General features: G+C 36.2%; 1 protein-coding gene and 1 long non-coding RNA gene across 3 annotated transcripts; both read right to left on the minus strand.

The window, feature by feature from the left end:
- Positions 1-1,564: 1,564 nt before the first annotated feature.
- Positions 1,565-6,326, minus strand: LOC116175217 (juvenile hormone acid O-methyltransferase-like). Of its 2 annotated transcripts, XM_031493359.1 has the most exons (4): positions 6,251-6,326; positions 2,272-2,701; positions 1,942-2,219; positions 1,565-1,894 (listed from the first exon to the last, which is right to left on the minus strand). In XM_031493359.1, exons 2-4 carry the CDS (start codon positions 2,631-2,633, stop codon positions 1,734-1,736), a joined length of 801 nt encoding a protein of 266 aa, XP_031349219.1. In that variant the 5' UTR covers positions 2,634-2,701; positions 6,251-6,326; the 3' UTR covers positions 1,565-1,733. The 2 variants fall into 2 exon arrangements, with proteins under 2 accessions (XP_031349219.1, XP_031349220.1); XM_031493360.1 differs by lacking the exon at positions 6,251-6,326 and having other exon boundaries at positions 2,272-2,748.
- Positions 6,327-8,861: 2,535 nt separating this feature from the next.
- LOC116175220 lies at positions 8,862-11,886 on the minus strand. The gene is made up of 3 exons (XR_004146270.1): positions 11,759-11,886; positions 9,145-9,426; positions 8,862-9,096 (listed from the first exon to the last, which is right to left on the minus strand). It is a non-coding gene; the product is annotated as an uncharacterized LOC116175220 (long non-coding RNA).
- Positions 11,887-25,023: the final 13,137 nt, after the last annotated feature.

The following is a 25,023-nucleotide window of genomic DNA, read 5'->3' on the forward strand; positions in this document are numbered from 1 at the left end:
ATTCAACGTATGATCAGTACAATTATAAAAGGGCAATTTGTATTTAAAATGAGTTATAAATGACAATACCCATGCTGTACGGGAATGCCGTTAATTTGGCAAATAATCTAACACGATCATATAATTACTAGGTGGATGCAATAGACGTAAAGATAAAAGGAATACGTCACCTCTGTAATTGTCCCTCAACAAAAGCACAAATACCTCTGCCCAAATTTGCTCTTTCAAGCAAATCCTAAACGAAAATTGTTAATATCGATCGACGCGCCCGGTCGTGGGTCGATATGGATTATTAACTTTCCTCGTCCAGCGTTATGTTTGACACTTTTATTGTAAATTGTGGCCTATTTGAATGTAGGACAGAGAAGAAACGGTCAAAATTTTAGAAAATCTTACATAAAACGAAAACCATAACAGATAGGTATAGAGAATGTAATAATTGATCGATGTAGAATTTTTCCGCATTTGAAAGTGCAAAAAAATAAAGCAGGTTTCATTTGAAAAAATCAACCTTTTAAGATTTGAAGTTATTGAACTTGACCATTAATTTTAAAACACCCTGTAGAAGTGCTATCAAAATTTAAATCATTCGCACGTAGCATCACGTCAGCTTTGGAAGATTTTTTAAAATTCAAGTCAACGGAGCCATAGGCACAGAGCGCTAAATCAGTGAAACGTCAAAAATTTTAAAAAATCTTGAATAACTTGAAAACGTTTGATGCTGAGTATAGGGAAAAGTGGTATCAAACGACGTAGATTTTCATGTACATTTCGAAAATGCGATAAAATATAGGGTGTTCTATTTAAAATAAGAAAGTTGCTATCCACATTCGGTAAAACCGGAAGTGAAATGATCGTGATAATATTTTCCTTTGATAGTTCGGTGTTATGTCGTTCTTTTTGTTTCCAGGAATCAACGTGGTAAATTTCATTTTGAAAATGCACAGCGTGCCGTAGAAATCACCTGTAAAAATTGAGTGACGCTAAGACTGTTTTGATTGTTTTGCAGTTTAGGACTGTGGCAACTTCAAGATGGTCGCAACCTTTTTGACTGATAGCCAAACGGAGTAATCCGGTGAATCTAACTCGGTCGTCCCAAAATCTCATTAACTTACGTTGACGGTGAAGTTGTTTTGTGTTAAGTAGACGAAAAACAGTACGTACATGTTGGACGTCTTCTTGAAAGTTATCGGGCGCAGTCAAAATTCAAATATAAACGAAAATACCTGTAAACATATTATTGACGACTTTGGGCCGTGTTACAAAGATTGGAATTGGCATTGGCACCTAATGTAAGGCTCTCTGAAGATCCACTTTGGAAAATCTTTTTGCCGCTAATAAAACTTTTGACATCCGATATAAAAGGTAGCGGATATTTAACAAACGAAAATTATCTGTCATTCTTATTTCAAATGGGACGCGGAGCACGATATAAAATGCCGTTCAGAACTTATGGCAATGCTGTTTCTATCGAAACCACCGCGACGGCAGAACCTAAGCATGTTATTTTTGACGTCTCAATTAAATCCAGAATTCTGAGAAGTTTCTATTATAAAATAATGCTTTGTATAATACAATAACTAACCAATTCGTGAAAGGATAATTTTTCACTCAATGGTCTTGTATAGTAATAACTATTAGAATTTCACATTTTTCTCTTTACGTGTACAAAACAGCCTGTTCCTATAAAACATGACACATATATATATATATATATATTATAAAACACATGACTAAAGTTTTGCAACATGCCCAAAAATCATTTGATATCTCATGCACACAAACTCTTTATTATCTTCTTTAGTGTGTACATCATTCCACCCCCTTAAAACATCTACGCAGGCTGACGGAAAATCTTTAGGCAACTCCATTGGCGAGTGCGACAGCACAAATCCTACAAAAAGGTCACAACCTTCAGGTGTAATGTACTCATTCGCTTACCGGAAACGAACTCGATCGGCAGCATGGTATCCCTCGGTTCGATGCTCAATTGTAAAACTTTGAATCCAGTTTCTAACAGCATTCGCTCGAGAACATTTTTGGGATCCGACGAGAATTGGTATGGGCATAGATACTTATGAAAATCCGACACGGATGGCTTCCACTTCTCGGTTTCGGCCAGAATTGTCACAGCTTCAAACCCGTTACATCGTACGCAGCAGGTGAAGAAGAAGTCTCCTCCTGGCTTCAACAACCTGTAAATATTCCTTAGGGCGAGACTAAAAGACCAAAAGATTGGCAATTGGGTAAATGCTCGTGAAATTTGCTTACTCCTGTTCGCCTACAAAGTGCAGGCAGTAGAATGAGAAAATGTGATCGAAATGCTCTTCGTAGTTCGATCCGGGAATTTGGCAGTTAACAATATCCATTTGTTCAAAAACAATCTTGTCGCCGTACTTTTCATTCGCATACTGTACGAATTCGGTTGACTTGTCGACACCAATAATGGAATTTGTCGATTCTGGTAGAATTGGTAGAAGAACGTCGTGCGTAACATTCCCAGTTCCACAACCGATGTCCATCACATTGCAATGGGGCCGCCATGTCACGATCTGTTTGATTTTTTCCATGACGTACCTCGCATCCCTTTGAGGGAGAGCATTGTGCGTTAGGAATGTTTGAGCTTTGTGCATTGTGAATTGCCGGGTGTAGTAACGCGGCCTCTTGTAACTAGATTTAACTTCAAATTTGCGCACTTTACCTGCAACATGTTGGTAAACAATCCATTAGTCTAACACGGCTGCAACAAACAACCCAATTTTATAAACTAACACACAGTAATTTTTAACCAATTTTCAAAAAAGGGACCTTTTGCAATACATATATCTATCCGTTTAATAATATTCTTTCGGACATTGGATAACATAGCTGGTGCTTACCGATACATACAGTGATATTTATTAAGAAGTGGACATATCCTTTTGAAAGGCGTCTGACTTCTTAAAACAAATAGCGATCTGGTACTGATAAAGTAGCCATAGCGAAAAACAATTAACGTAAATCCCTATGTCTACTTCTTAATAAATATCATTGTACATCGAAAATCAATGGAGATAGCATACAATTTTATTAACGAAATTAAAGGTTCTTGAATAAGTTAAAACATGACATCTGACCATTTAAAAGCACATAAATGGAATTTTATTTTTTTTTAATTTAACCTCCCCCCCCCCCCCTACTTGCGCTCATTATGCGCGACCGATAATAACTTTTGCACCGTCATCGTTTATTAAAAATCCGAAAATACATTTGCAGGGAGCCAAGTATGCGTAGCCCCCCCCCCCCCCCCCACTACGTATTTTGTCGCTGGTATCAATGAATCTATTGAATTAAAGTAATTGATAATTTTATTAAGACGCCAAGGGATCGCCAGAATTTTTGAAATTGCAAAGGGGTGGCATATTCGAAAGGGTTGTAAAACACTGGTATAAAGGGTCTCTAAACAACTATAATGGCGCAAAGATTTCTGTTTACGTCGCATTATAGCGCTAGATGTAGTACGATGTAGCGCAAAAAATATGTTAAAAAACGTTAAGTTAGCCCTCTCCCCTTATAGCACAGGGACCATACAGGATGACGAATTAGAGACAAGCTGAAATTGGGCAAGGTGCTTTGTTTTAAGGTATTAAATACCGTCTGAAACCCCAGCGCCGATGCGTTGGGCTCGACACCCCAAAACCACCCTCTAATAAGTAGCGTAAAATCTACCTTTTTTGAAGTTTTGCTCCATAACTCTAAAACTAAGCATTTTAAGACAAAATGTCAAGAGAGAAAAATTGTAGAGAAGAAAATTTGCTACCAAACCAAAATACGTATACATCAAATTATATGTTCAGTGACGCAATTTTCAGCAATTCACTACTCACTAAGGTTGCCTAAAACATGATGAATTGAATACTGTCTCCTGTAAGGGGGTCTTGGAAGTGAACCCCCCCCCCTAACTCTAATCAGTCATCTCCAGTCCAATCGTGGGTGTATCGGCTTTTCCGGCACCTCATTCTTACAAATTTGATGTTGTTTTCTTATAAAGTAATGCGCTCACACGCGCCATTATCGTTTTTTAGCAATCCGAAAACACATTTGGAAGCCGCCAAGTATAGGCACCCCCCCCCCCCTACGTATTTTGTCGCTGGTATCTATACCATCTGATACATCTGCGCTCAATTGCGCCATTGAATTAAAACTAGCGCCATCACGGTTAAGCCATGACAAATTTTCAAAAAAGGGCGGGGGGGGGCAACTATTTCTAACTGGACCATTAGAATAACAGTTTGGAATTTTAATTCGGGACCCATTACCTTTTTTTGAATAATCGATCATAACGAATCATTTAATCATATTTTCAAGATCGCCGCTTTTCCGGTTGTATCAGAACGATACTGGAACTTTCTTATTGCAAATGGCACTATCTTTTCTGGTGCCATTTTTGAAATCCTCATAAAAAATTAGTATAATTTTGTCAATATGATGCTATTACTGACATGGTTTCGAAGTTTGCAAAACTTTTCTAAAGTGGACAGTTTTTTTTTTGCAAGTACAATTTTTTATCGGAAAGGCAACTTTTGGGCGGCCGAAGCCGACTACCCCTCGAAGACTAAACGGGGAATGAGGTGCCGGAAAAGTCGAGACGCCCACAATTGGGGTGGGGGTGGTTACTTAGAGTTATGGGGGGTCACTTCGAAGACCCCCTTGCAGGCAGTATTGAATTCATCATGTAGTAGGCAACCTAAGTGAACAGTTTGCGGCGTTTTATAGTAATATTAGGAAATACTATAGGATTTCGGTTAAGTAGTTGAATGAGTTGATGAAATTTGCGCCACTGAACATCTAACAAATTTGATGCATATGCATATATGGTAGTAAATTTTCTTCTCTACAATTTTTCTCCCTTGACATTTCTTCTTAAAATGCTTACTTTTAGAGTTATGAACAAAAATTTCAAAAAAGGTAGATTTTATCCCACTTAGGGGGTGGGTTTAGGGTGACGGGCTCAACGCCTCGACGCTGGGGTTTCAGATGGTGTTTAGACCCTTATAACAAACTACCTTGCCAAATTTCAGCTTGTCTCTAATTTGTTGAACGTTACGGGGGGCTACATATGCCCCCCTCCCCCTAATGTATTTTCGGATTGCTAAAAAAACTAATGGCGCAAGAGTTATTATCGATGCCGCATGTGGGCGCCTAACGAGTTCATTCATTTATAATAATACGACTATGAAATCTCTAAGTGTGTTGGGGGGGGGGGGCAAACCACAAGCGTCGCTTTCCTCTTGATTCAAATAAACAAGCAGTATAATCTGTAATCTTGTAAATAACTATTATAAATAGTTTTTTTATTAATAAACCGACTTGACTTGACCAATATTTTAGTTCAGTCAATGAAAGGGTTATTGGGTTTGTTGCAATTTATGACCTGGTGTAGGATAGTTTGTAAGTAAACATACTGTCGTCCTGATGTCTAGAGTGAGGCAAAGACCTACTTTTCTTGTTTTTGTGTTTAAATCTCGAAAGCGGTGCGTCATAGGAAGAACTGTTCTGACACTAAATAAAAATTGATAGCATTGATTACAGCTTTGATTCTATTTCTATATTGGCAAACTCCGGGTTTAGGAATAATAAAGAAGAACGAAAGATACATTTTTTAATGTGTGCCCAATTTCAAATTTCTCAAAGATATTTAACAAAAGTTGAACGCCAAAAGGTATTGCTCTTGAGTTGAATTACTTTTTCGTACTTTTTCTCACTGTGCCTATATTAAAAAATGTATTTTTACTATTAATAGTAATTTATTATATAAGATATTATAAATATTGAGTGAAAGATGCCATGTAAATCATTGTAAACGCTTCTGACAATTTAATTTAGACGTCAAACTAAAGTGTTCTGCATAGAAACAGCATTGTCATATGTTCTGAACGTCATTTTACATCGTGCTCCGCGTCCCATTTGAAATTAGTATGACAGATGTCATTAGAATGCATACTCATCTGTTTTACTTTATCTACCCTTGCGATTAAAGTGATCACCGTATCTACCATCACGGTTAAAGAGCGACTCAGCCTACTTAAATATTCAAACCTGTAAAAATGGCAAAATCTGCTATAAAATAAAACAATTTAAAACGGATTGATATACCGAACAGCCATTTATTTGATTAAGAGAGGTATATTAGCACCTGGAATTGAATAATATTATAAAGAGGACAGGAATTTGTGGTGTTACTGCATTACTGGTGAAATAGTGTACTTACTTGAATCACTTCAAAACTTTCGTTTAATTGATCATCTCTTATGGTTAGCAAAATAAAAATAAACCTAATAACAGATTTAATTGTGATTAGTTCACATGATTTCGTCTAAACGTCAAAGGCTATCAGTACACTTGCTATTTGCTTTTGAGTGTTTATACATTTCATTCATTAAATGGTTCATGTCTAACGATAAATCTACGTTTTGAATCTTTGACGAAAGTTAAAAAACTCTTGACGTATTATTGTTTTGCCTAATGCACATTTTCAGGTCGGATTTTTTATTATACCTGAATCACAATCTCCGTTTTAAACACTCAAATGCGTGCGAAAAAAGGCCTTTAAAACACACGTGCTTTAAAGTTGCTAGGTAATGATACTTCAAGTATACTTTTGAAACTGTCAACAACACCCAGCCCACTTAATTAGACATGTATTCAAGTATAACTTCAATATGATTTCATTGTATTTCCTATTTTAAAATTATACTGCAGGTATAATAAAAAATACTGTAAGATACACATGTACGTTAAAGTCGTTGCGCGTGCTTTAAAGACTTGATTAAGTATACACTTGTGTCTTAATATACTATTTCGGGTAGCGAACTTCCAAAGGCAAAACTACAATTTTAACCCATTTTCAACGTTGGCGTGCCCAAAAGTCGACGATTGATCGTAAATCATTAAGTTGAAATTGGCACCGGAAAGATCAAACCTTTCTAATTGTCGGTGTGCGAAATGTTGGTGTTTTCATTGGTCCTTAAGGGTCTTTTAAAGGCTTTGCAGAGCTTTATTGGTGTTTACGAATATTTAAACATTCATGAGTCGTTTTTCTCAAAATGTTTTCAACTATTTCTACTACTTCAAACACATATCAAGGGGCTCCTGAATCCTTCACGGAAAGATACTTTAATTCTATAGTGCGCTCTCCCTGGGACACACGATATAAGACGATAAAGGGATATTTTAACCATTGAGTGAAATGGTTAGTTTCCCTTTATCGACTATAGATCAGTACACACAGGATATAAAATGGTACCAAACTTGAAAAATATGAACATAAATTAATCGATTTCATACTTGGATCTTTGAAATTGACAGCTAATGACAGTTCGATAGTCTAGTTGGCAACAGAAATTACCAGCTTACAAAATTCACCACTGGTTTTCTGTGTAATTGACTCGTGCTTTAACCAATCACAGTAAAGATCGAAGCTTCCCCATGCTTTCTACCGCTACCTTCTTAGGTTCTGCCGTCGTTGTCGTTTCCCTAAAAACAGAATTGTCATATGTTCTGAACGTCATTTTATATCGTACTTCGCGTCCCATTTAAAGTATGAATGATAGATCATTAGAATGCACAGTCATCTGTTTCACTTTATCTACCCTTGCGGTTAAAGTGATCGCTATAGGTCAAATAGCGACTTAGTGTACTCATTCAAACCTATTGAAATGTCAATTTAACATATGCTATGAAATAAATATGGTTTTTCTAGTATTGAAACAATTTAGAACGCATTCATATATTGATTTTATTAAATATACTGAAGCAGATATAGAATTTGTAGTGAAAATTCTGTAGTATCTGCATTACCTAGTACTGATACTGATGAAGTAGTGTAGAATCACTTCTACAACTTCCAATTTTTTGTTTAAATGACACTACGAGTATAGCTTTCATAACATATATAAACTACAGCGCTAATTTAAAACATAAAGAATCTAATTTAAAAAATTAGTAGAAAAGGCAAGGTCCGTAAGACAGATGCAGCGTTTCGTCTATTCGTTGAATTAAATAATTCCTGGATGTTGTTTCATTAGTAATACCACGAATTTTTACGCCAATCTCACTAATAAACTGTTTGGCAGCGGCGCCCCGCGTTGCCACATTTTGAAATTTGGAAAACGTACGACATTTCAGATTTACGAAACATTCTGTAAGTTAGTTTCTTGCCAATTGAAATTCCCGATTTAAATAACCTATTAAGGCGCTGTTACTCGACAATTTTTGTCTGCCTTTTGGGGAAATTTGTGACTGTATAAGTTTAGTAAAGTTTTGCTCTTGTTATTATGCTTTCGACACTTCGCTGACGCATTTGCGGATATCTTTTACAAGTTCTAAGGCCGTTGTCGGTATGTGCCAAAAATCTTGGCCTTGAATAATCATTTTTAGGTTTTTTACTTCTGGCTTACTTGCTTTTCTTTATAATTACCTACCTGATTGTTGCTTCCTACCTCGATATTACTGAGTGATAATCGCCGAACTTTGGATTCTCTCAATATTATGCAAAGAGATGCATTTGGAGTAGTGCCACCGTCATCATCTCATTTCAAGCACACTATAGATGAGTTTCTACCTTACCGGCAGAGTTCAGGGAAACCAAACACCTGATCTACCCGCACTAATAACCTGGTGACTGTTGTCTACGTTACTTTCTGATTACTACGAAGATTTATTTCTGTTAATTTGAATGCATTGTATCCTTCAAATTAGCTGTGTTATTCGAATCAAGGAATTATAATAAGTTTTACGCAAAGCAGATGAAGAACGTTAAAAAAAGTTAGTATGTGAACTTTAAGTAAGCGATTTGGGGTCCTTAATAAAGCTATTTAAGGTAATCTCAAATTTTCCTTGGTTTTCCATATATGTAAAATACAGCGTGTTCCTATAAAATATTACTATACATTGACTCAAGTTTTCGAACATGTCCAAAAACCATTTGATATTTCATTAAAAGGAACTCTTTATTATCTTCTTTAGTGTGCACATCATTCCACTCCCTTACAACATCTATGCAGGCTGACGGAAAGTCTTTAGGCAACTCAATTGGCCAGTGCGCAAACATATATGCTACAAAAACAACCTTAAGATGTAAATGTAATACATTCCTTCGCTTACCGGGAACGCACTCGATCGGTAACGCGATATCCTTTGGTTCGACGCTCAACTGTAAAATTTTAAATCCAATTTTTAATAGTATTCGTTCAAAATAATTTTTAGGATCTGACGAGGATTGGTATGGATACATATGCTTATCAATGTTCGACTCAATCGACTTCCACTTCTCGGTTCCGGACAGGAATCTGGCAGCTTCAAGCAAGTTAGGTACACCCTACGCCGCAGGTGAAGAAGAAGTCTCCCCCTGGCTTCAATAGCTGGTAAATATTCCTTAATGCGAGCCTAAAAGACAAAAAGAATATGGTGGAATAATGGTGAAAGTCACTTACTCCTGCTCGTTTATAAAGTGCAGGCAGTAAAATGAGAAAGTGTGATCGAAGTGAAAATGCAATAGTGTACCTTAAAGTTAAAAAAAAACACTCACTATACAACAATATTAGCATTGCAATGCCGCGCCGCCGGGCCTACCTCGACGAAGCCCGCCACGACTGGGTACGCATTCTGCATTACACCGGCTGAATCTCGCAGGCTCTTCAACAAAGTACGTACTATGTCATATCATTTTAAAGGTAATAATGGGAGCTACTTTTGGCTAAACACTTGTCTAAATGGTAGTAGTCGATGGTGAAAAAATTAGCTTTATACTATTTTTTCCCACTAAAAACACAGGTTGACTGGACTATTCGTAGTTCGTTCCGGGAATTTGGCAGTTAACGATATCCATTTGTTTGAAGATAATCTTTTTGCCGTACTTTTCATTCGCATACTGTAAGACGCATGTTGACATGTCGACACCAATTATGGCAGTTGTCGATTCTGGTAGAATTGGTAGAAGAACGTCGTGCGGAACGTTCCCCGTTCCACAACTGATATCCAGCACATTGCAATGGTCCCTCCATGTCACGGTCTGTTTGATTTTTTCGATGGCGTACCTCACATCCCTTTGAGCGGGAAGACTGACGGTTACGAATGTTTCAGCTTTGTTCATTATCAATTGCCGTGTGTGTAGTAACGCGTTCTTAGCTTGTGTTCTGATTTCGAATTTTCCCACTGTTGCCACAGATGGCGGGGATCTGATTTTTCGTCCGCACAACTTGAGGAGCTTACCGATTAGACAAAGGGTGAATTACAGTATTTAAATAAAACACCCTGCATTTGGTTCCAGATTCTAATCCTACATGAAGTTCTTAGTTTATTGTACGAGTCTCTAACGTGTCATGTAGTCATCGATGATTCTTTTAAACGCCACCCCTAATTTTTTATGACTTAAAAAGTATATCAAGTTATACATGTTACCAAATTTCAAATTTATGTTTCTATTTAGAAGATATTTAGTGGAATGCCAAAAGGTATTAGTATTAAGTTTAATTTATTTTTCGATTTATATAATGTTTTTGATGTGCCTAGTGAATTTTTTCTAAGTTAAAGACTCGCACTGTATATTAAAAACTTTTTCGTACTATTAAAACAATTTAAAACGCATTCATATACAGTGTGTCCCAGATCGAGTGGGATTGCATGGGTAACTTTCTTATTATTAAAGATACAGAATTGGTTAAATGAACAATGTTTTGCAGTTTTAGATGCTTATTTAAAATTTCCTTGTGGAAATTCAAAATGTCCAATAGGTTCGACCTCGGGTTCGACGTAAATTAAAAAAAACTAAAATTGGTCATTACCTTTAATGTCTTACATCATCGAAAGTATAAGAGATATAAAAAAAAGTTTTATATAAAAGTTACTGACTTTGATACGCTTAATTTAGAATTGCTGTCAAAAAAATTCAAGATGGCTACCTTTGAGGAACATTTACCAACTTCCTAAAGTTAAATAGGCGCCATATTGGATTTTTAGATTATTTGATAGATTTTTTAATTCTCTTTTCAACGAGCTATCATAGCATAAGATTGAAAATAAGATACCAGTTATATGAACGGTTTTTATATTTTAATCAAGTAGGCTATGATGAATTAAAAAAAAAAAAACTAAATCTATTCCAGGCAACAAAACGATAAAAGTAATTACATTAGATGTTTAAAATATCAGGGGCGCACTCATGGGTAGTAGGTTTGGGCGTTACAACTCCCTCCAAATCCAAAATTTTATATAAGTAAGCGTAGAAAAACTTTGACTTTTATGACGTCACTTATTGACTATCATATTATCCATACTTACATACGTTGAAAAGAGAATTAAAAAATCTATCAAATAATCTAAAAATCCAATATGGCGCCCATTTAACTTTAGGAAGTTGGTAAATGTTCCTCAAAAGTGGCCATCTTGAATTTTTTTTGACATCAATTCTAAATTAAGCGTATCAAAGACAGTAACTTTTATATAAAACTTTTTTTTATATCTCATATACTTTCGATGATATAAGACATTAAAGGAAATGACCAATTTTAGTTTTTTTGAATTTACAACGAACCTATTCGACATTTCGAATTTCTACAAGCAAATTTTAAATAAGCATCTAAAACTGCAAAACATTGTCCATTTAACCAATTCTCTATCTTTAATAATAAGAAAGTTACCCATGCAATCCCCCATTCCATATGTATATGGAACAACCATTGATTTTCTTAAATGTGCTAAAGCAGAATCAAATTAGTACCTGGAGTTGTATTTTAGCTGACAGGAATTGATGGTGTAAGAAAATTGGTTGGGATCTACCTGTTACTGATGAACACTGTTCAAGAATTTGCTGGAATCACTTCTACAACTTACGCTTTAATACGATCACCTAATAATTAGAAAAATAAATTTAAGATTAAAAACTGATTGCAATGTAATCACTAATCAGCTTCTATGGTTTCGTAAACATGTCAAGGCTATCTGTAAATACGTGCGTTTTTACATGTTTAGTGTTTATACATTCAATTTATTAAATGGTTCCTATATGTAACGCTAAGTTTATAACGCTAAACAAGTTGTAAATCAGCATATGATGAAAGCGCATTTTTGGTAATGCAGATCAGTATTTCATTAGCAAAGTTTAAAATTATCGATCTCACGAGTAGTCTAACTCAAAATAGACTAGAGCCTGCACCTCTACACTATAACAGAAAGCTTTTAGTGAAAATTGAAAGTCTCTAGCAATTGTAATTGCTGAAATCTCAGCCGGACAGCCAGTCAGCCAACCATAACGAATATAATAGCGTATTTTTTTTTCAAAAATGCGCTAATAATTAAGTTCTTATACTGGTAGCGCTATCTAACGATAAAATTATAGCACCTCCGAAAACCATATCGAAATTTGGGTGTATTTTAAAAAGAAAATTTCATATGTCCTAAACATCGTAACTTTTGAGAGTTTTCAAAAATAAATTAATTACATTATTATATAAATTATTAATATCTGTAATACCACATTAGATATTTTAATGAAATTTGGCATGTATGTACTATGTGTCCAGAGGCATTTTTTAACGTACCACATTGTCTTAATTTCCACCAGTGGTGTTCGTACGGAATTTCACATCCCCATTTTGGCAGACATTGATGGTACGCCACTGATGATTTCTTTGAAAATAAAAATTATTCTTGAAATCCCCAATCATTTCTAAGCAACCCTTTCTTTTCGGTTTTCGCTTAAATAAATAAAAACTCGTCCACAAAATTAAAAATTGTGACAGGCGCAGCCTACTACAATGGTAAGTATTCTTTTTTACTTAATTATTGAAAAAGTTCCAAAATTCGGAGTACGAAGCATAAGCAGATTTGATCGCTTGATTTTTTCAATTCGACGCACAATTTTAAAAAGAAAATCTTTCTCGCTGCATGATATTGTCATAATCATGCAGAGAAACGGTTTTTATTTTTTTAAGCGAAAACCGTGCATCGGATTGAAAAAAACAAAGGGATCAAATTTGCTTAGAAATGATTGGGGATTTCAAGAATAATTTTATTTTCAAAGAAATCAGTGGCGTACCATCAATGTCTGCCAAAATGGGCATGTGGAATTCCGTACGAACGCCACTGGTGGAAATTGAAAAAATGTGGTACGTTAAAAAATGCCTCTGGATACATAGTATGTGCATGTCAAATTTCATTTAAATATCTAAAGTGGTATTACAGATATTAATAATAAATGATTTATTAAACTGTATCACTCTATATCTCAAATACTATTTGGTCTATGTCTCTGTGGTCCTTCCCCCCCCCCCCTGTTGCCCTCTCTCCTACCTTCTATAGCTAATAGTACTGTTCCTCCGTGTCTTAGCACGTGCACTATCATTCTATCTCGTCTTCTCTCTTCGGTTTTCCACATTTCCGTATTTCCTGTACTAGCTCCAAGACGGCTTCGTTTGTTACCCTATCCATTCAGCTAATCCTCATTCTATCCTGCTTTTGCCTGTCTATCGTCCAGGTCCCGCTTTTATTCCAATGCTTTTTTGGCCTGCGCTATCCTCGATTTTATCTTATCTTCCTTGCTATGATTATCTTGTTGTAATAGCAAAAGGAGCGGTTATCTTAGAAAGTGTTCATTTATATAATACGGAAACTGGTTTCCTCATCGGCAGCTAAAGGGGCGCTAGAAGTTAAATCACCTTCTGTTTCTAATTCCTAAAAGAAATAAATAAATCTGGAAGCTACGGTTTCTTAGTAACAAAGCACCCAAATTTATATCACGTTTCGATACCGTGCGTTCAGATGTAACGGTTTCTTTTGTAAGAGTAGACAAGTGTCAGATTTTTACTCATAGTATAGATTTTCGTCATTGTGTTGTCGTTCCGTCTTGGAACTGGTTCGTTAAACATATTGCGACGTGAATTGTAAGTGAGCACGTCCGAAAATGGTGTGCTGATGAAAAATTGGTTTTTATCGAGGTGTCCGTTTGGTTTGGTTTGCGGAAAATAATTGGGAGATTGCCTTGATGCCGCGGGATTTAATCGATTACTATTTCATCAATATACGTAGATTGCATATTATTCGTGTTCATCCACTTTCATTTAACTAATCCGCTTGTCAAAACGGCGAGGCGAGGCCCTTTCCAACTTACTATATTTTAGGTATATTTTAGCGGAAAAACCGTTGGGAGGAATTGAACGTTTCCGGAGTCGCATGAACTAGTCTTGGGATCATCTATGTATGTGTTGCTGCATTTGCGGAAGAGCCATAACTATCACATGATATCGAGAGCACCGTGTGGGACGAAGCGTAATCTTTTGATTTGGTACTCATCATGAAGTATATGAGTAGTAAAAATGAACACGAAAATAGCTCAGAAAAGGTTGTCTAGACATTAATACTGTCTCGCTTACAGTGGCGAAATGATACTTGTATTTCTCGCTCAAAGGCAATATTACAATTATTTAAAAAAAAAGCATAATCCGCGAGATAATTGAAGGGGACCAATCTCGCTTGTACTTTTAATAAAACCGAAATGAATACGTACAACTGTTTGATTAGTAAAATCAGGATGGCGTCAATTGACACCCATCATCATTTGCGCGCAACGGATTTAATAAAAGTTGAGTGTACGAGTAATGAAACGTAAATTGCGAAAAGAACACAATTTTGCTACGAGGGAAACCGTCGCGGTTAGAAAATCGTTCATAAAATGTGATGAAGACGACAAGCGACTGAAGTCAACAACCCAATTTCTGAGATAATCCACTTTTCTGTATATTAATTTTCAGACAAGCAAGCAAGTTCTAAGATCAGATTGAAGTGGATATTTAATACACTTTTTTTTGATAAACTAAGACAAATTGAAATATGACAAACGAAAATTATGATCTATTTCGATTGCGCACCTTTAATCCCTTTGATCATTATTGAATAGGCAAATTAGGATATACAGGCTGAGTTTTTTTTCATTTTAAGCATTAGGATCTCGGCAACCGTAAGACAGATTCGGTTAAATGAGGAAAGAGTTGTAGTTTGAAGAGCTTATTCAAGATATGCTTTTGTTTTTTTTTTTAATCCACAGTTTACTAGATATGAGCATTAATAATATGAGCGAAAAACAGATTTAGTGATGCTAAGGGTCCTTGGTTCGAATCCGGGTTCGGGCATGGATATTTGTAAATGTATAGTGGGTTGGGTTGGTAGAGCAGCCTTGGCTGAAACCCCGCCCACTTAAAAATAAAGACAAAATAAAATAAATAACAAATCTGTTTTTAATTCAACTTTGAATGATCCCCTCTCTTAATTATTGAGTAACTTTTTCACACCCACAATGGCGAATTAACTTAAAAATGACGATGTCTACATTTTTTCTATTGGTTAGTATCCTTTGCACCTACAATCCCGAACGGCTGTTAATCAAACCTATCCCTTTTCAAAACCTACACATTTAGCTGACTCCACCTTGATTTTATTGATGATGAGCTCACTAACATAAGGATATATCCCTTTTATAACTGATGTAATTTGACTGCGACTGACGATTAGAGGCAAAAAAAAAAAACAAAAATGCAATGATAACCACTCAAAAAAATGACATATATTTCGTTGACCCCAATCATCCAGATAAATTCTTTAGATCATCATGACCAACATTTGTTTAGGCTTAAAAATTCTTCTTATGACTATAAGTAGTATGTCATTCTAGGAAATATAGAAAAAAATAAATCGTGTAGTTCCAATTTTTTTCGGGAATGTGTGGTTGAAAACTCCCTGATAATTGTGTAATAAAGTCCCGAGCGATTTCTTTTCTTTTGAAGGTACAGTTTTGCGGATTTTTGGATATATCTCGAAAATGGTGGGTCGTAGGAAACAATCGAAAGCTCATAAAATTTTCTACAACTTTGTTTCTATACATTTTTTCCAAAAAAAACGCATTGTTATCCAACTAAGGCCTCTAGAAGGTGAGGAATTTGAAATTTCGGTCGAACTTTTCCTCTGGCTCATTACCTGTTCAGTTTTAACGTATAAGTGGATTCTTGTACGGAATTAAATTCCCTTCAAGACTCATTGACACGCGTGGTGTTTATGCTTCGACAGTTCAACTTTACCTACAACAAAGATAAAGGGAAATTTTTTGAGCAAAGATAATGTCCAATTCAGATGTAATAACATTCCTCCCCATCAGGATCGTCTACGTCCTCTTCATTTTCTGCTAGGATTGGTGGGGACCTAAAATAGCTTCCTTGGCAACTGGCAAAGGTTATGGTGCAAAATATGTCAGACTTCTTGCACTGGGTAGTAGAACCAAAGAGTAACCATAATTCTTTGGTAGAACAACCGCAAAAGCCCAAAAGCTTTGATTCGCGTATGCGCAAACCTAGTTTTTAACGCATGCGCCAACCTAAACTTGGAAGTAATGTACGCAATTATCTTTTCTTGTAATATCTTAACAATAACAATATGAAAGTTAAAATCCGACTAAGTTTACACCATGTTTTCCAACAAATTTTCTCTTTTTGATAAACAGAGTGGTCTTAATCCTACGAACGACAGAATGCGGGTCTGATTTCCGGTCCCGCCAGACCATATTTGGTGGATACGTCTAAAGAAAATTAATACAAAATTCCTGAAATGGCTATCCAACCTGCTTGCTATATTAGCCCGCACACAAGCGGTCAATAGTGAAAATAAGAAATCTTAAAATTACGTACAGTTTCTTTTTTTTACATAATCTGATCGTAAGCAGATTTGCGATACAGAATTATCATAATTAACAACAAACTACGTCTCCAATTAATCAAATAGTGTAACCAATTCGAATAAAAATAGCGTAAAGAGAAGTACACTCTTTTGCAACCGTCGCGAACCGGCTGCTTTTTTCGGTGTGTCCAGTATTTAACGAAACACCATCTTCAACATACAATAATCTCCTTTTTCCACTATTAATAAATAATGCGGGAATTGTAATTAGATTAGATAAGCCAACTTCGAAGGAACGCGCTTTAGAGAGGTGCAATTGTTCGTAACACACGTGCATTATCTGATCTGCGCCAGATATGCATTTTCGCCGAATATCAAAAGTTCTTATCACAAACATTAAACTAAACCTTTTATAAAAAATACTTACGCAAAATTTGACCAGATTTTCCCACATTATAACACGGAATTTCACGTTTTACAATTAAATAAACAATACGCAATTACAAGCAATTCTAGGGAAAAATACCACTACAAAAAAAAACAAATTCAAACGAAATAAACCAATTCTGTGCTTATTCGATTTGCTTTACTAGATTGAAATATTTCTCACATACAGGGCGTGCCGTCACTATTTTCGCTGTTTAGATCAAAATAACGTCTACATGACGTTGTTTACACAACAGTGTGCCGGGTTCTTGGTCTTATTTGATTTGTGTAGTCTCAGAAAAAAATAAGTATGAAGAATGTGGTTGGAATGCTATTCACAATGTTCATCTCTACTTACTACTCAGTAGATTGGTATCATAAAGGGATGCTCTTTTAGCTCCTCATCAATCCTAAACATAATCCGTAACAACGGCAACCGATAACAATGGAATATTAACACCATTTGGCCGACCCGTGTGGCGCAGCTGCACTGCGGTACTAAGGGGCCCTGGTTCGAATCCGAGTTCGGGCATGGATATTTGTAAATGTATTATAGTGGGTTGGGTTGGTAGAGCAGCCTTAGCTGATACCCCGCCCACTCCAAAATAAAGTAAAAATAAAATAAAAATAAAAATCTGGAACAGCACAGTTAGTTCATTTTATTTGAATTTATATTTCAGTGTTTGTTTTTTCTTTGCAGTTGCGCTATATTTCGTTTTAATATTTGTTTAAATTTTATACGTAATCGTTCAATTTGAATAAGATGCTTTAATATAAAGTAGATCGAAATTACGTTGTTTGAAAAAGGTTACATCTGGTCGTTTGTTTATCAGGCAAAAGTTAATTAACTTCAGGGAAATGCGCATTCTGGCGCTGATAACGAAGGATGCAGGTGTTTCGAAGTATTGAGGGCTTCTTGAGGAGGAGTGGGGACATTTGGCCCGTTCCGTCGTCGCTGGCGTTTATCTAGGCTGATTGTGATTGGCGGTTTATTGAAAAATTGATAAAGAAGGAAGTGGCATTTCCTTAAATACTGGACCCGCAAAGGGACTAGGCTGTTGGTGTCGGGAACGTTGAAGAGCGTGTACATTTTTTTTCTTTGTGCCAAAATCTCGGGCAGTCAGCTCTATTTGTTTAGTTGAAGACTTATTTTGTTAACCAAAGTATCGTGAGAAGTAGTACAAGGAGGACTTTTGTTAAGGCTCTCTTATTAAAAGTTAAACGTTTTACCGTGCGAACAGTAATAGAAAATTTGTTCATTTTACTCATCATACCAATTTTGTTGTCAACTAATTCTGTGTTATAAAGTAAAGTGATGTTCAGAATCTGTCAGCGTTTTGTGTGTGAGTTAAGTCCGTCCGAATATCGCAAACCTTGTGCGGCCAGATTATTAAGAAACAAGCGTAGGTCATTTTAACATTTCTTATTCTATTTGTCGACCGCCTGCGTGCGGGGTAATATGTCCAAACAAGTCTTGTAAGCTTTTCTTTTGTTTTTTGTCATTGTCAATCAATTAACTGTGTGTTTATTCGAATTCATTCCGACCCGGATAGAGTTTGTTGTCAGATTTTTCTTTTCGTGTCCAAGAATTACGTTAGGTGTAGCATAAGAAAATTTATATGGTAAATTATATGTTACAGTCATAAATTGGCCATTTCACGAACCTGTGACATTCAAAGGCATGTGATCTAAATACTAAAGTACATTCCGGAAAAGACTTCCAAAAACAGTTTGAATACTGGCAGCATCGTCTAATCAAATGTATCGTTTGGATTACTTTGAAGCCGATCATAATGATAACTTTATAAATCTTGAGTCCCCTGTTATCTTGTTACGAGAAAGTCTCCTAATTTCCAAATTCGGAATTTTCTCAAACGCGTACTTCGCGATTCGCACTTCTAGGGGTGGGTCTCATTAGTTACTTTACGGTTCCTTTATTCTCTGTTTACATCCGCATAACATTACGAACAGAATCGTAAAATACGCAATCTAAGACATTTGAGCTTCGATCGAATGCCGCGGCAAACATTTATTTTGGCCAGCATCCGTGGTCCAAGCGTGATTAAACGGAACGTCTAACGACACTGACCTTTCCACCTGACCGCGTAGGTGTATAGGTCAAAGTTTCTTCTTGCTATAGGATTTCGTAACCCCAAGGGTCCAATTCGTGTGAATTATCCAAAGTAACTCTAGCTACATAAACCTACGCATTTCTTTCGTAACAAAAAAATGTGTACATTTACCTATCCAAAATCGATGTAGATACAAGCACATCCCTCATCGGGTTTCAATAAGTTTATACACTCAAAGGTTTAGGTAATTGTAGCCGTAACCCAATTTCTCATGTAACTTGCAAGCGAATTTAGCGAGGTGACTGACCAGAATATTGGTCGATGCATCCTTACACCATGCTATTTATAGCACTTTATTTAGAGCAACCCTTATCTACACTTTTTCCTGATGTATGTTACCTTTAAAACATATTTCCATTGATTTCTCTCTCTAAATAGTTAATTTCTATAGCCTAGATTTGTGCGTTCTTTTCAGGTAGATATGAACTGCCCTAGAAACGTGGGTGTAATAAGGGCGAGAGGTCAGTTCAATTTCTATCAACATCTGATATAAAATGCTTCTCACGAGTCCAATGCACGTAAACTATGCAGACAGTGTGGTGTCGATCATTTAGGAGTATTGATTTCACTCCGCATCGGTGAAATAGGAATTAAATATTTACATTAGGAATTGCACTGCTACTACCCTTGTGCTAAGGAACAAATGGTGACTCTCATTTCTTGAAGGATTAGAGGGGATTGAGTCGAGCTAGTCTGTCGGATGATTTACGGGATATTTAATTACTTTGGAGAACGCGTCACATGACTCACATTACAAAGGTTTTTATTCCGTCGATGAAAAAGCAAATAACGTAACTCTAATATAGCCTAATTATTCAGGCTGTAACATTTTTTTCCAAATAATGTGATAGTACACAATGTTTTCTGTGAGAACGCACGTAACGCCCATTTACAAAAATGTTACATTTGTAATTAGAGTTCTAGAGGCCCCTTGAAGTTTTCAGCTCTTGGTAAATCCAAAAAAAAATTCCGACAATTAAGTCATAAAAAGTCAGTTTTGAAAATATCGAAGGCTAATTTCACGCGTGGCCCCCCTTTGAGTCAAAGATGCGTTTTCTAAAAAGATCATCAATAGTTCCCATGCTCTTGATAAGTCATTGAAATAGTTTCCCTAAAGATCAATGCAAAAGACCCACTTAAATTGTTCTCAAAATAAAGATTTCAAAACTTAACCGTCATAATCGTTTTCAAGAGGAGATAATCGGTTCCTCTTGTGTGCTGAGGAGTATGGAATACCCCTCCACCCTCCGAAAAATAGAGATTTGATGACCCCCTTTCGGAATCTTAACTGCCATGATAGTTTTCAGGAAAATGTAATCGATTCCCTCTGTATACTAGGGGACACGTAGGGGAGCTCAGGTAAAACTTACAACTTGATTGAACTTTAGGAGAACCATACCCCCCGGTGTTACATCCTCCCCCGAAAATGTTCAACCCTTCTAACTTTCATGAATGGATTATCTCCAAGAAAATGAAAAAATGTTGACATTCCTTGCAAAGTAATGAAAAATATGCTCTTAATATTTTAGGAGACAGTTCAGTACCGGTTGGTCAGGAGGTAGAGAATAACCACATGGAAAAGAGAGATTTGATGACCATCTTTCAAAACTTAATCGGATAGCCCCAGACCCCCCGTTATATTCTCCCCCAAAACGTTCAGTCCTTAGAACTTTTATGCACGGAATATCTCCTAGGCAATAAAACACGGTTGGCATTCCCTACAAAGTAATCAAGAACATGCTCTTAACATTTTGGGAGATAATTAAGTACCTGGGGATCTGGAGGGTATAGAATACCCCTCCTCTCCCCCCGGAAAATAGGGATTCGATGACCCTCCTGCGGAATATGAACTGCCATGATAGTTTTCAGGAAAATGTGATCGATTCCTTCTGTGTACTAGGGGGTATTCCATACCCCACAGACCCCTCGCTGTTACATCCTCCCCGAAAATGTTCAGCCCTTATAACTTTCATAAATGGAATACCTTCAAGAAAATGAAAAATTGTTAGCATTCCTTGCAAAGTAATGAAAAATAATTACTGAATCATTAAACAACTTTCCAGAATTAAATAAATTAATATTTCTGGCAAAAATCCGCACGTATAGGGTCAAGTACAAATAACATATATATGGGAAATCTTACCTCGAATAAAATTGGATGTTAACGCCGAAGAAATGGGCTCAGTTCTCGCATCCTAAACCTGAAACCAATAAAAAACAAGTATAAATTGTGCACAACTCTTGTGCAGATCAAGCGCATTTTTTTTAACCGAAATAGTTTTTAGTTTGGCATCACCAATGGATATATTTCTTGCAGACGTCTCAATCACCCTTTGTGAGTACCCTCTTCCGACAATCCGTTCTTGAGGTATAAGGGAATATACCCGATCACGATAAGAGTTCGAGGAGAAGGGCTATGGTTGGTAGAAACTAATTCCTTTCGTTGAGACCTTTCATTAGAGTACCATGAAGGATAAAAGTAACCCCCCCCCCCCGTACTTTGATAAAAGGACAGAAAGAAGGGCAGTAGTTGGTAGAAAACGGTTCCTTTTGTTGAGACCTTATTGGAATACAATGAGAGAGAAAATTAATTGTTAACCCCCCCAGGCCCCGTCGCTTACTGATCTCGAAAAAGAGTCGCACAGGAAAGTTATAGTTTGTACAAACCAATTTATTTCGATGAGACCTTTCATTAGAATACCATGAAGGGTAGAACATGTGTTTACCCCCTCCCCCTCTCCCTGCAAAATCTCAGACCAATTGGTTGTCGTATGTAAAAGTTATGCACGTTTTACTTTCAAAAACAGCATCTCAGAAAATAATTCGTGGGGGGGGGGGCCTTTTAGACGGCGAAATTTGATGGCCGTCTGGCACACCTTCAAGGTATAGGTTACCTACTGCAAAAAATTCCAGGACTCTTAAAAAATGCGCTAAAAACCTTAATTAGTTGAATAATGCCCGAGGAGCCTCGCTCTACTTGTAATCTGCATCTATACCAGGTACGGTACTTCATTGGCCATCCGGTTCATGAGAAAGTGATGGTCTTCGACAACACCCGCGTTTCAAACTCGATCATAACATAACCGAGATGGCAAAGATAAATAATGAGGTCCTGAGGTTTACAATTAGCGTGAATGTAATCACTTATCACATATGTCTGAAGGGGCAAAATCGTTATTAACTAAGAGTTACAGAAGTTGTTCCTTTGTTGAGGATTGAATCTTGATATTAAATCTCCTTTATGATATTATTATTATTATTATTATTACTTAAAATGAAAGTTTAGACCGGAACTAAAACTTGAACCCTAAAAGAAATCAAAGATAACCTCTTTCCTTGATAACCTAAAATTTACATACCTCTTTGCAAGACGAAGCAGAAATTGTCGATGGAAAATTTTAGTACACAAATTACAGCCAAACCTAAAGAATGGTACTTAACGCTAAGAAGGAAGAACGCAATAAAAGTCCTCACTATAAGAGTTATATAAGTGAAATCCGTCCAACAATATCTCGAAATCTCCAATTTATGAATCCAATCGCCAGAGATTAATAAATATGGATGATGGCAATTAAAATTCCATGCCTTCTAACTTACGCTTCTGCTGTTTGTTTAACCAAAGTGTAACTGAAAGAAAGTGAAACTCGGCACGCACTGCGCGGCAAAATTGCGTTGTGAAATTCCAACAATAGATGGAGCCATTTATTAAATTGCTTTAAAAGTGACAGTTTAGTCCCAAGGGGTCTGGGAGTATTGAATACCCCTCAGGTAAAAAGAAATTTGATGACTGTAATGATAATTTTCAGGAACAGGTAATCGGAACAAAAAGACCATTGATAACCACGGTGTAAAAATTACACATATTTCAATGACTACAATGATCCAAATAAATTCGGTACATTATAATGAACAATATTTGTTTGGGAAAATACTTCAAAACCTTGACATTGTTATACAGATTAAAACTTTTACTTAAAATTTTTTTTTCGAGAAACATCAAAAATTTAAATCCAAATTTAATGCTCCCGTTGCACTTTTTTATTGTAGTAAACTGTTGAGGCACATTCCAGAACGACTAGGATCAGAACTCCGATTCTCCATTCTTCTCTTATTGTAAGTCATCAGTTAACACTTTCTTAGAGAAACTTCCACTTTTGAAAGGCTGCCGGTTGATTTGATTCCCGCCTCCCGGGGAGACTGACGAACAAAGCGCCCACAAAATGCGCTTTTTAAACTGTCGAGGGTCAATTCGAGAACATGGCAAAATTTTCTAGAACGTTCCGTAATGAACTTATGGAGTAAACCTGATAACAACTGGATTGAGGCTTTTTCGTATTGCAAGTGGTAAAAAAATACTTGGGGCCATTGTTTGGTAAGTTTTTCTGATTGTAGCTCCAAATAGCCCCTCGAGAATTTTGAAAGTATCATTTCTGCACCATGATACCGCGAAGGGTTTTTACTTTTCGGGCTAAAAACACAAAAACTTTTTTTATGGAGAATTGGTGTATCGATTAGAGTTCTGAACAGCCCCTAAATAGTTTTAGAACTTTCCACATAACCCGAGAGAAATATGGAAAAAATATATCGAAATGAGGTTTTCCGTATAGACAAATACGAAGAAAAATGTTGTACAATACTGGTACTGGCTTTAATTAATTTTTCTGCTTCCGGTTATCGTAAAATTTCAGACAAGTCTTAAAATTCATGTTAATTAAGCGTGCTTCATTTGACACCAAAACCCACATGCAACGGATGATGTATACTATAACACATTTAATTAACTACAGTTAATTATACTCACTTAATTGGCCGAGTTGAAATTTCTAAATTCGATAATCTAATCTTAACACCTATTTCCTGGATCTTCGTGTCAATCGATTTAACATTGGGAAACGAAGGGATGCTGCAAAAGTAGTTTAAATACCACCACGGAAACGGTTACAAACGACAAATTAGTCACAGCATCTGGGTTACCTCATAGGCAGCTAAAACACAACGCTAGCAATCAAAGTATTACTTTTACCTTCTCTTGGCAAAGAACTACATACGTCCAGAAGCTACAGTTTTTCGTAACGAAGTGCCCCAAATTTATATCACGTCTCGACACTCCTCAAAGCTGGTAGATCTCACAGCGGAAAATGAGTGACTCGTTACACTGTCCGTAATCAATTCTCACAATTAAATGGTTACTAAGAGAATATTTAGTATTTCAAATGCCAAAGAAAATACTCAACATATTTTAAGTTTTGGGTAGAGTTTCGTATAGCCCCTCAATTTTTTTTTTAAATAACGCGTTATAATTCCAAACAATTAACTACACAAATTTTCATTAACACCTGGAAATAATCTTGGGCGCCAATAGAAAAAATCATGACATGAACACATTCTCTGTGCCGAACAAAGGATTCGAATAAACACACAATTAATTGAGTAGCAATTACAGAAATTTATTCCGAAACATAATAAAACAAAATCCCTGAAAGAAAGAAAAGCTTAAAAAGCTTGCTTGGACATAATGTCCCGCACGCAGGCGGTCGATAATTAAAATCTTGAGTTTGTTTAAGAATCTAAATAAATTTGGTCATTAATGTTGTATACTCGCCTGTAATGCGGGTGTACGGCATACAATTAATAATATGTACTAATTCAAACAGTTTAATGCACAAGTTAATGATATTTGAATATATGACATTACTATTTATCGCGTGTTGTCATGCCAACAATGAAAGGTTTGCGATCGTGTGTTTGAGGTATTCAGGCCCGCTTA

The sequence above is a fragment of the Photinus pyralis genome, unplaced genomic scaffold, assembly GCF_008802855.1.
Source record: "Photinus pyralis isolate 1611_PpyrPB1 unplaced genomic scaffold, Ppyr1.3 Ppyr1.4_LG6, whole genome shotgun sequence".
NCBI classification, from domain to species: Eukaryota; Metazoa; Arthropoda; class Insecta; order Coleoptera; family Lampyridae; genus Photinus; species Photinus pyralis.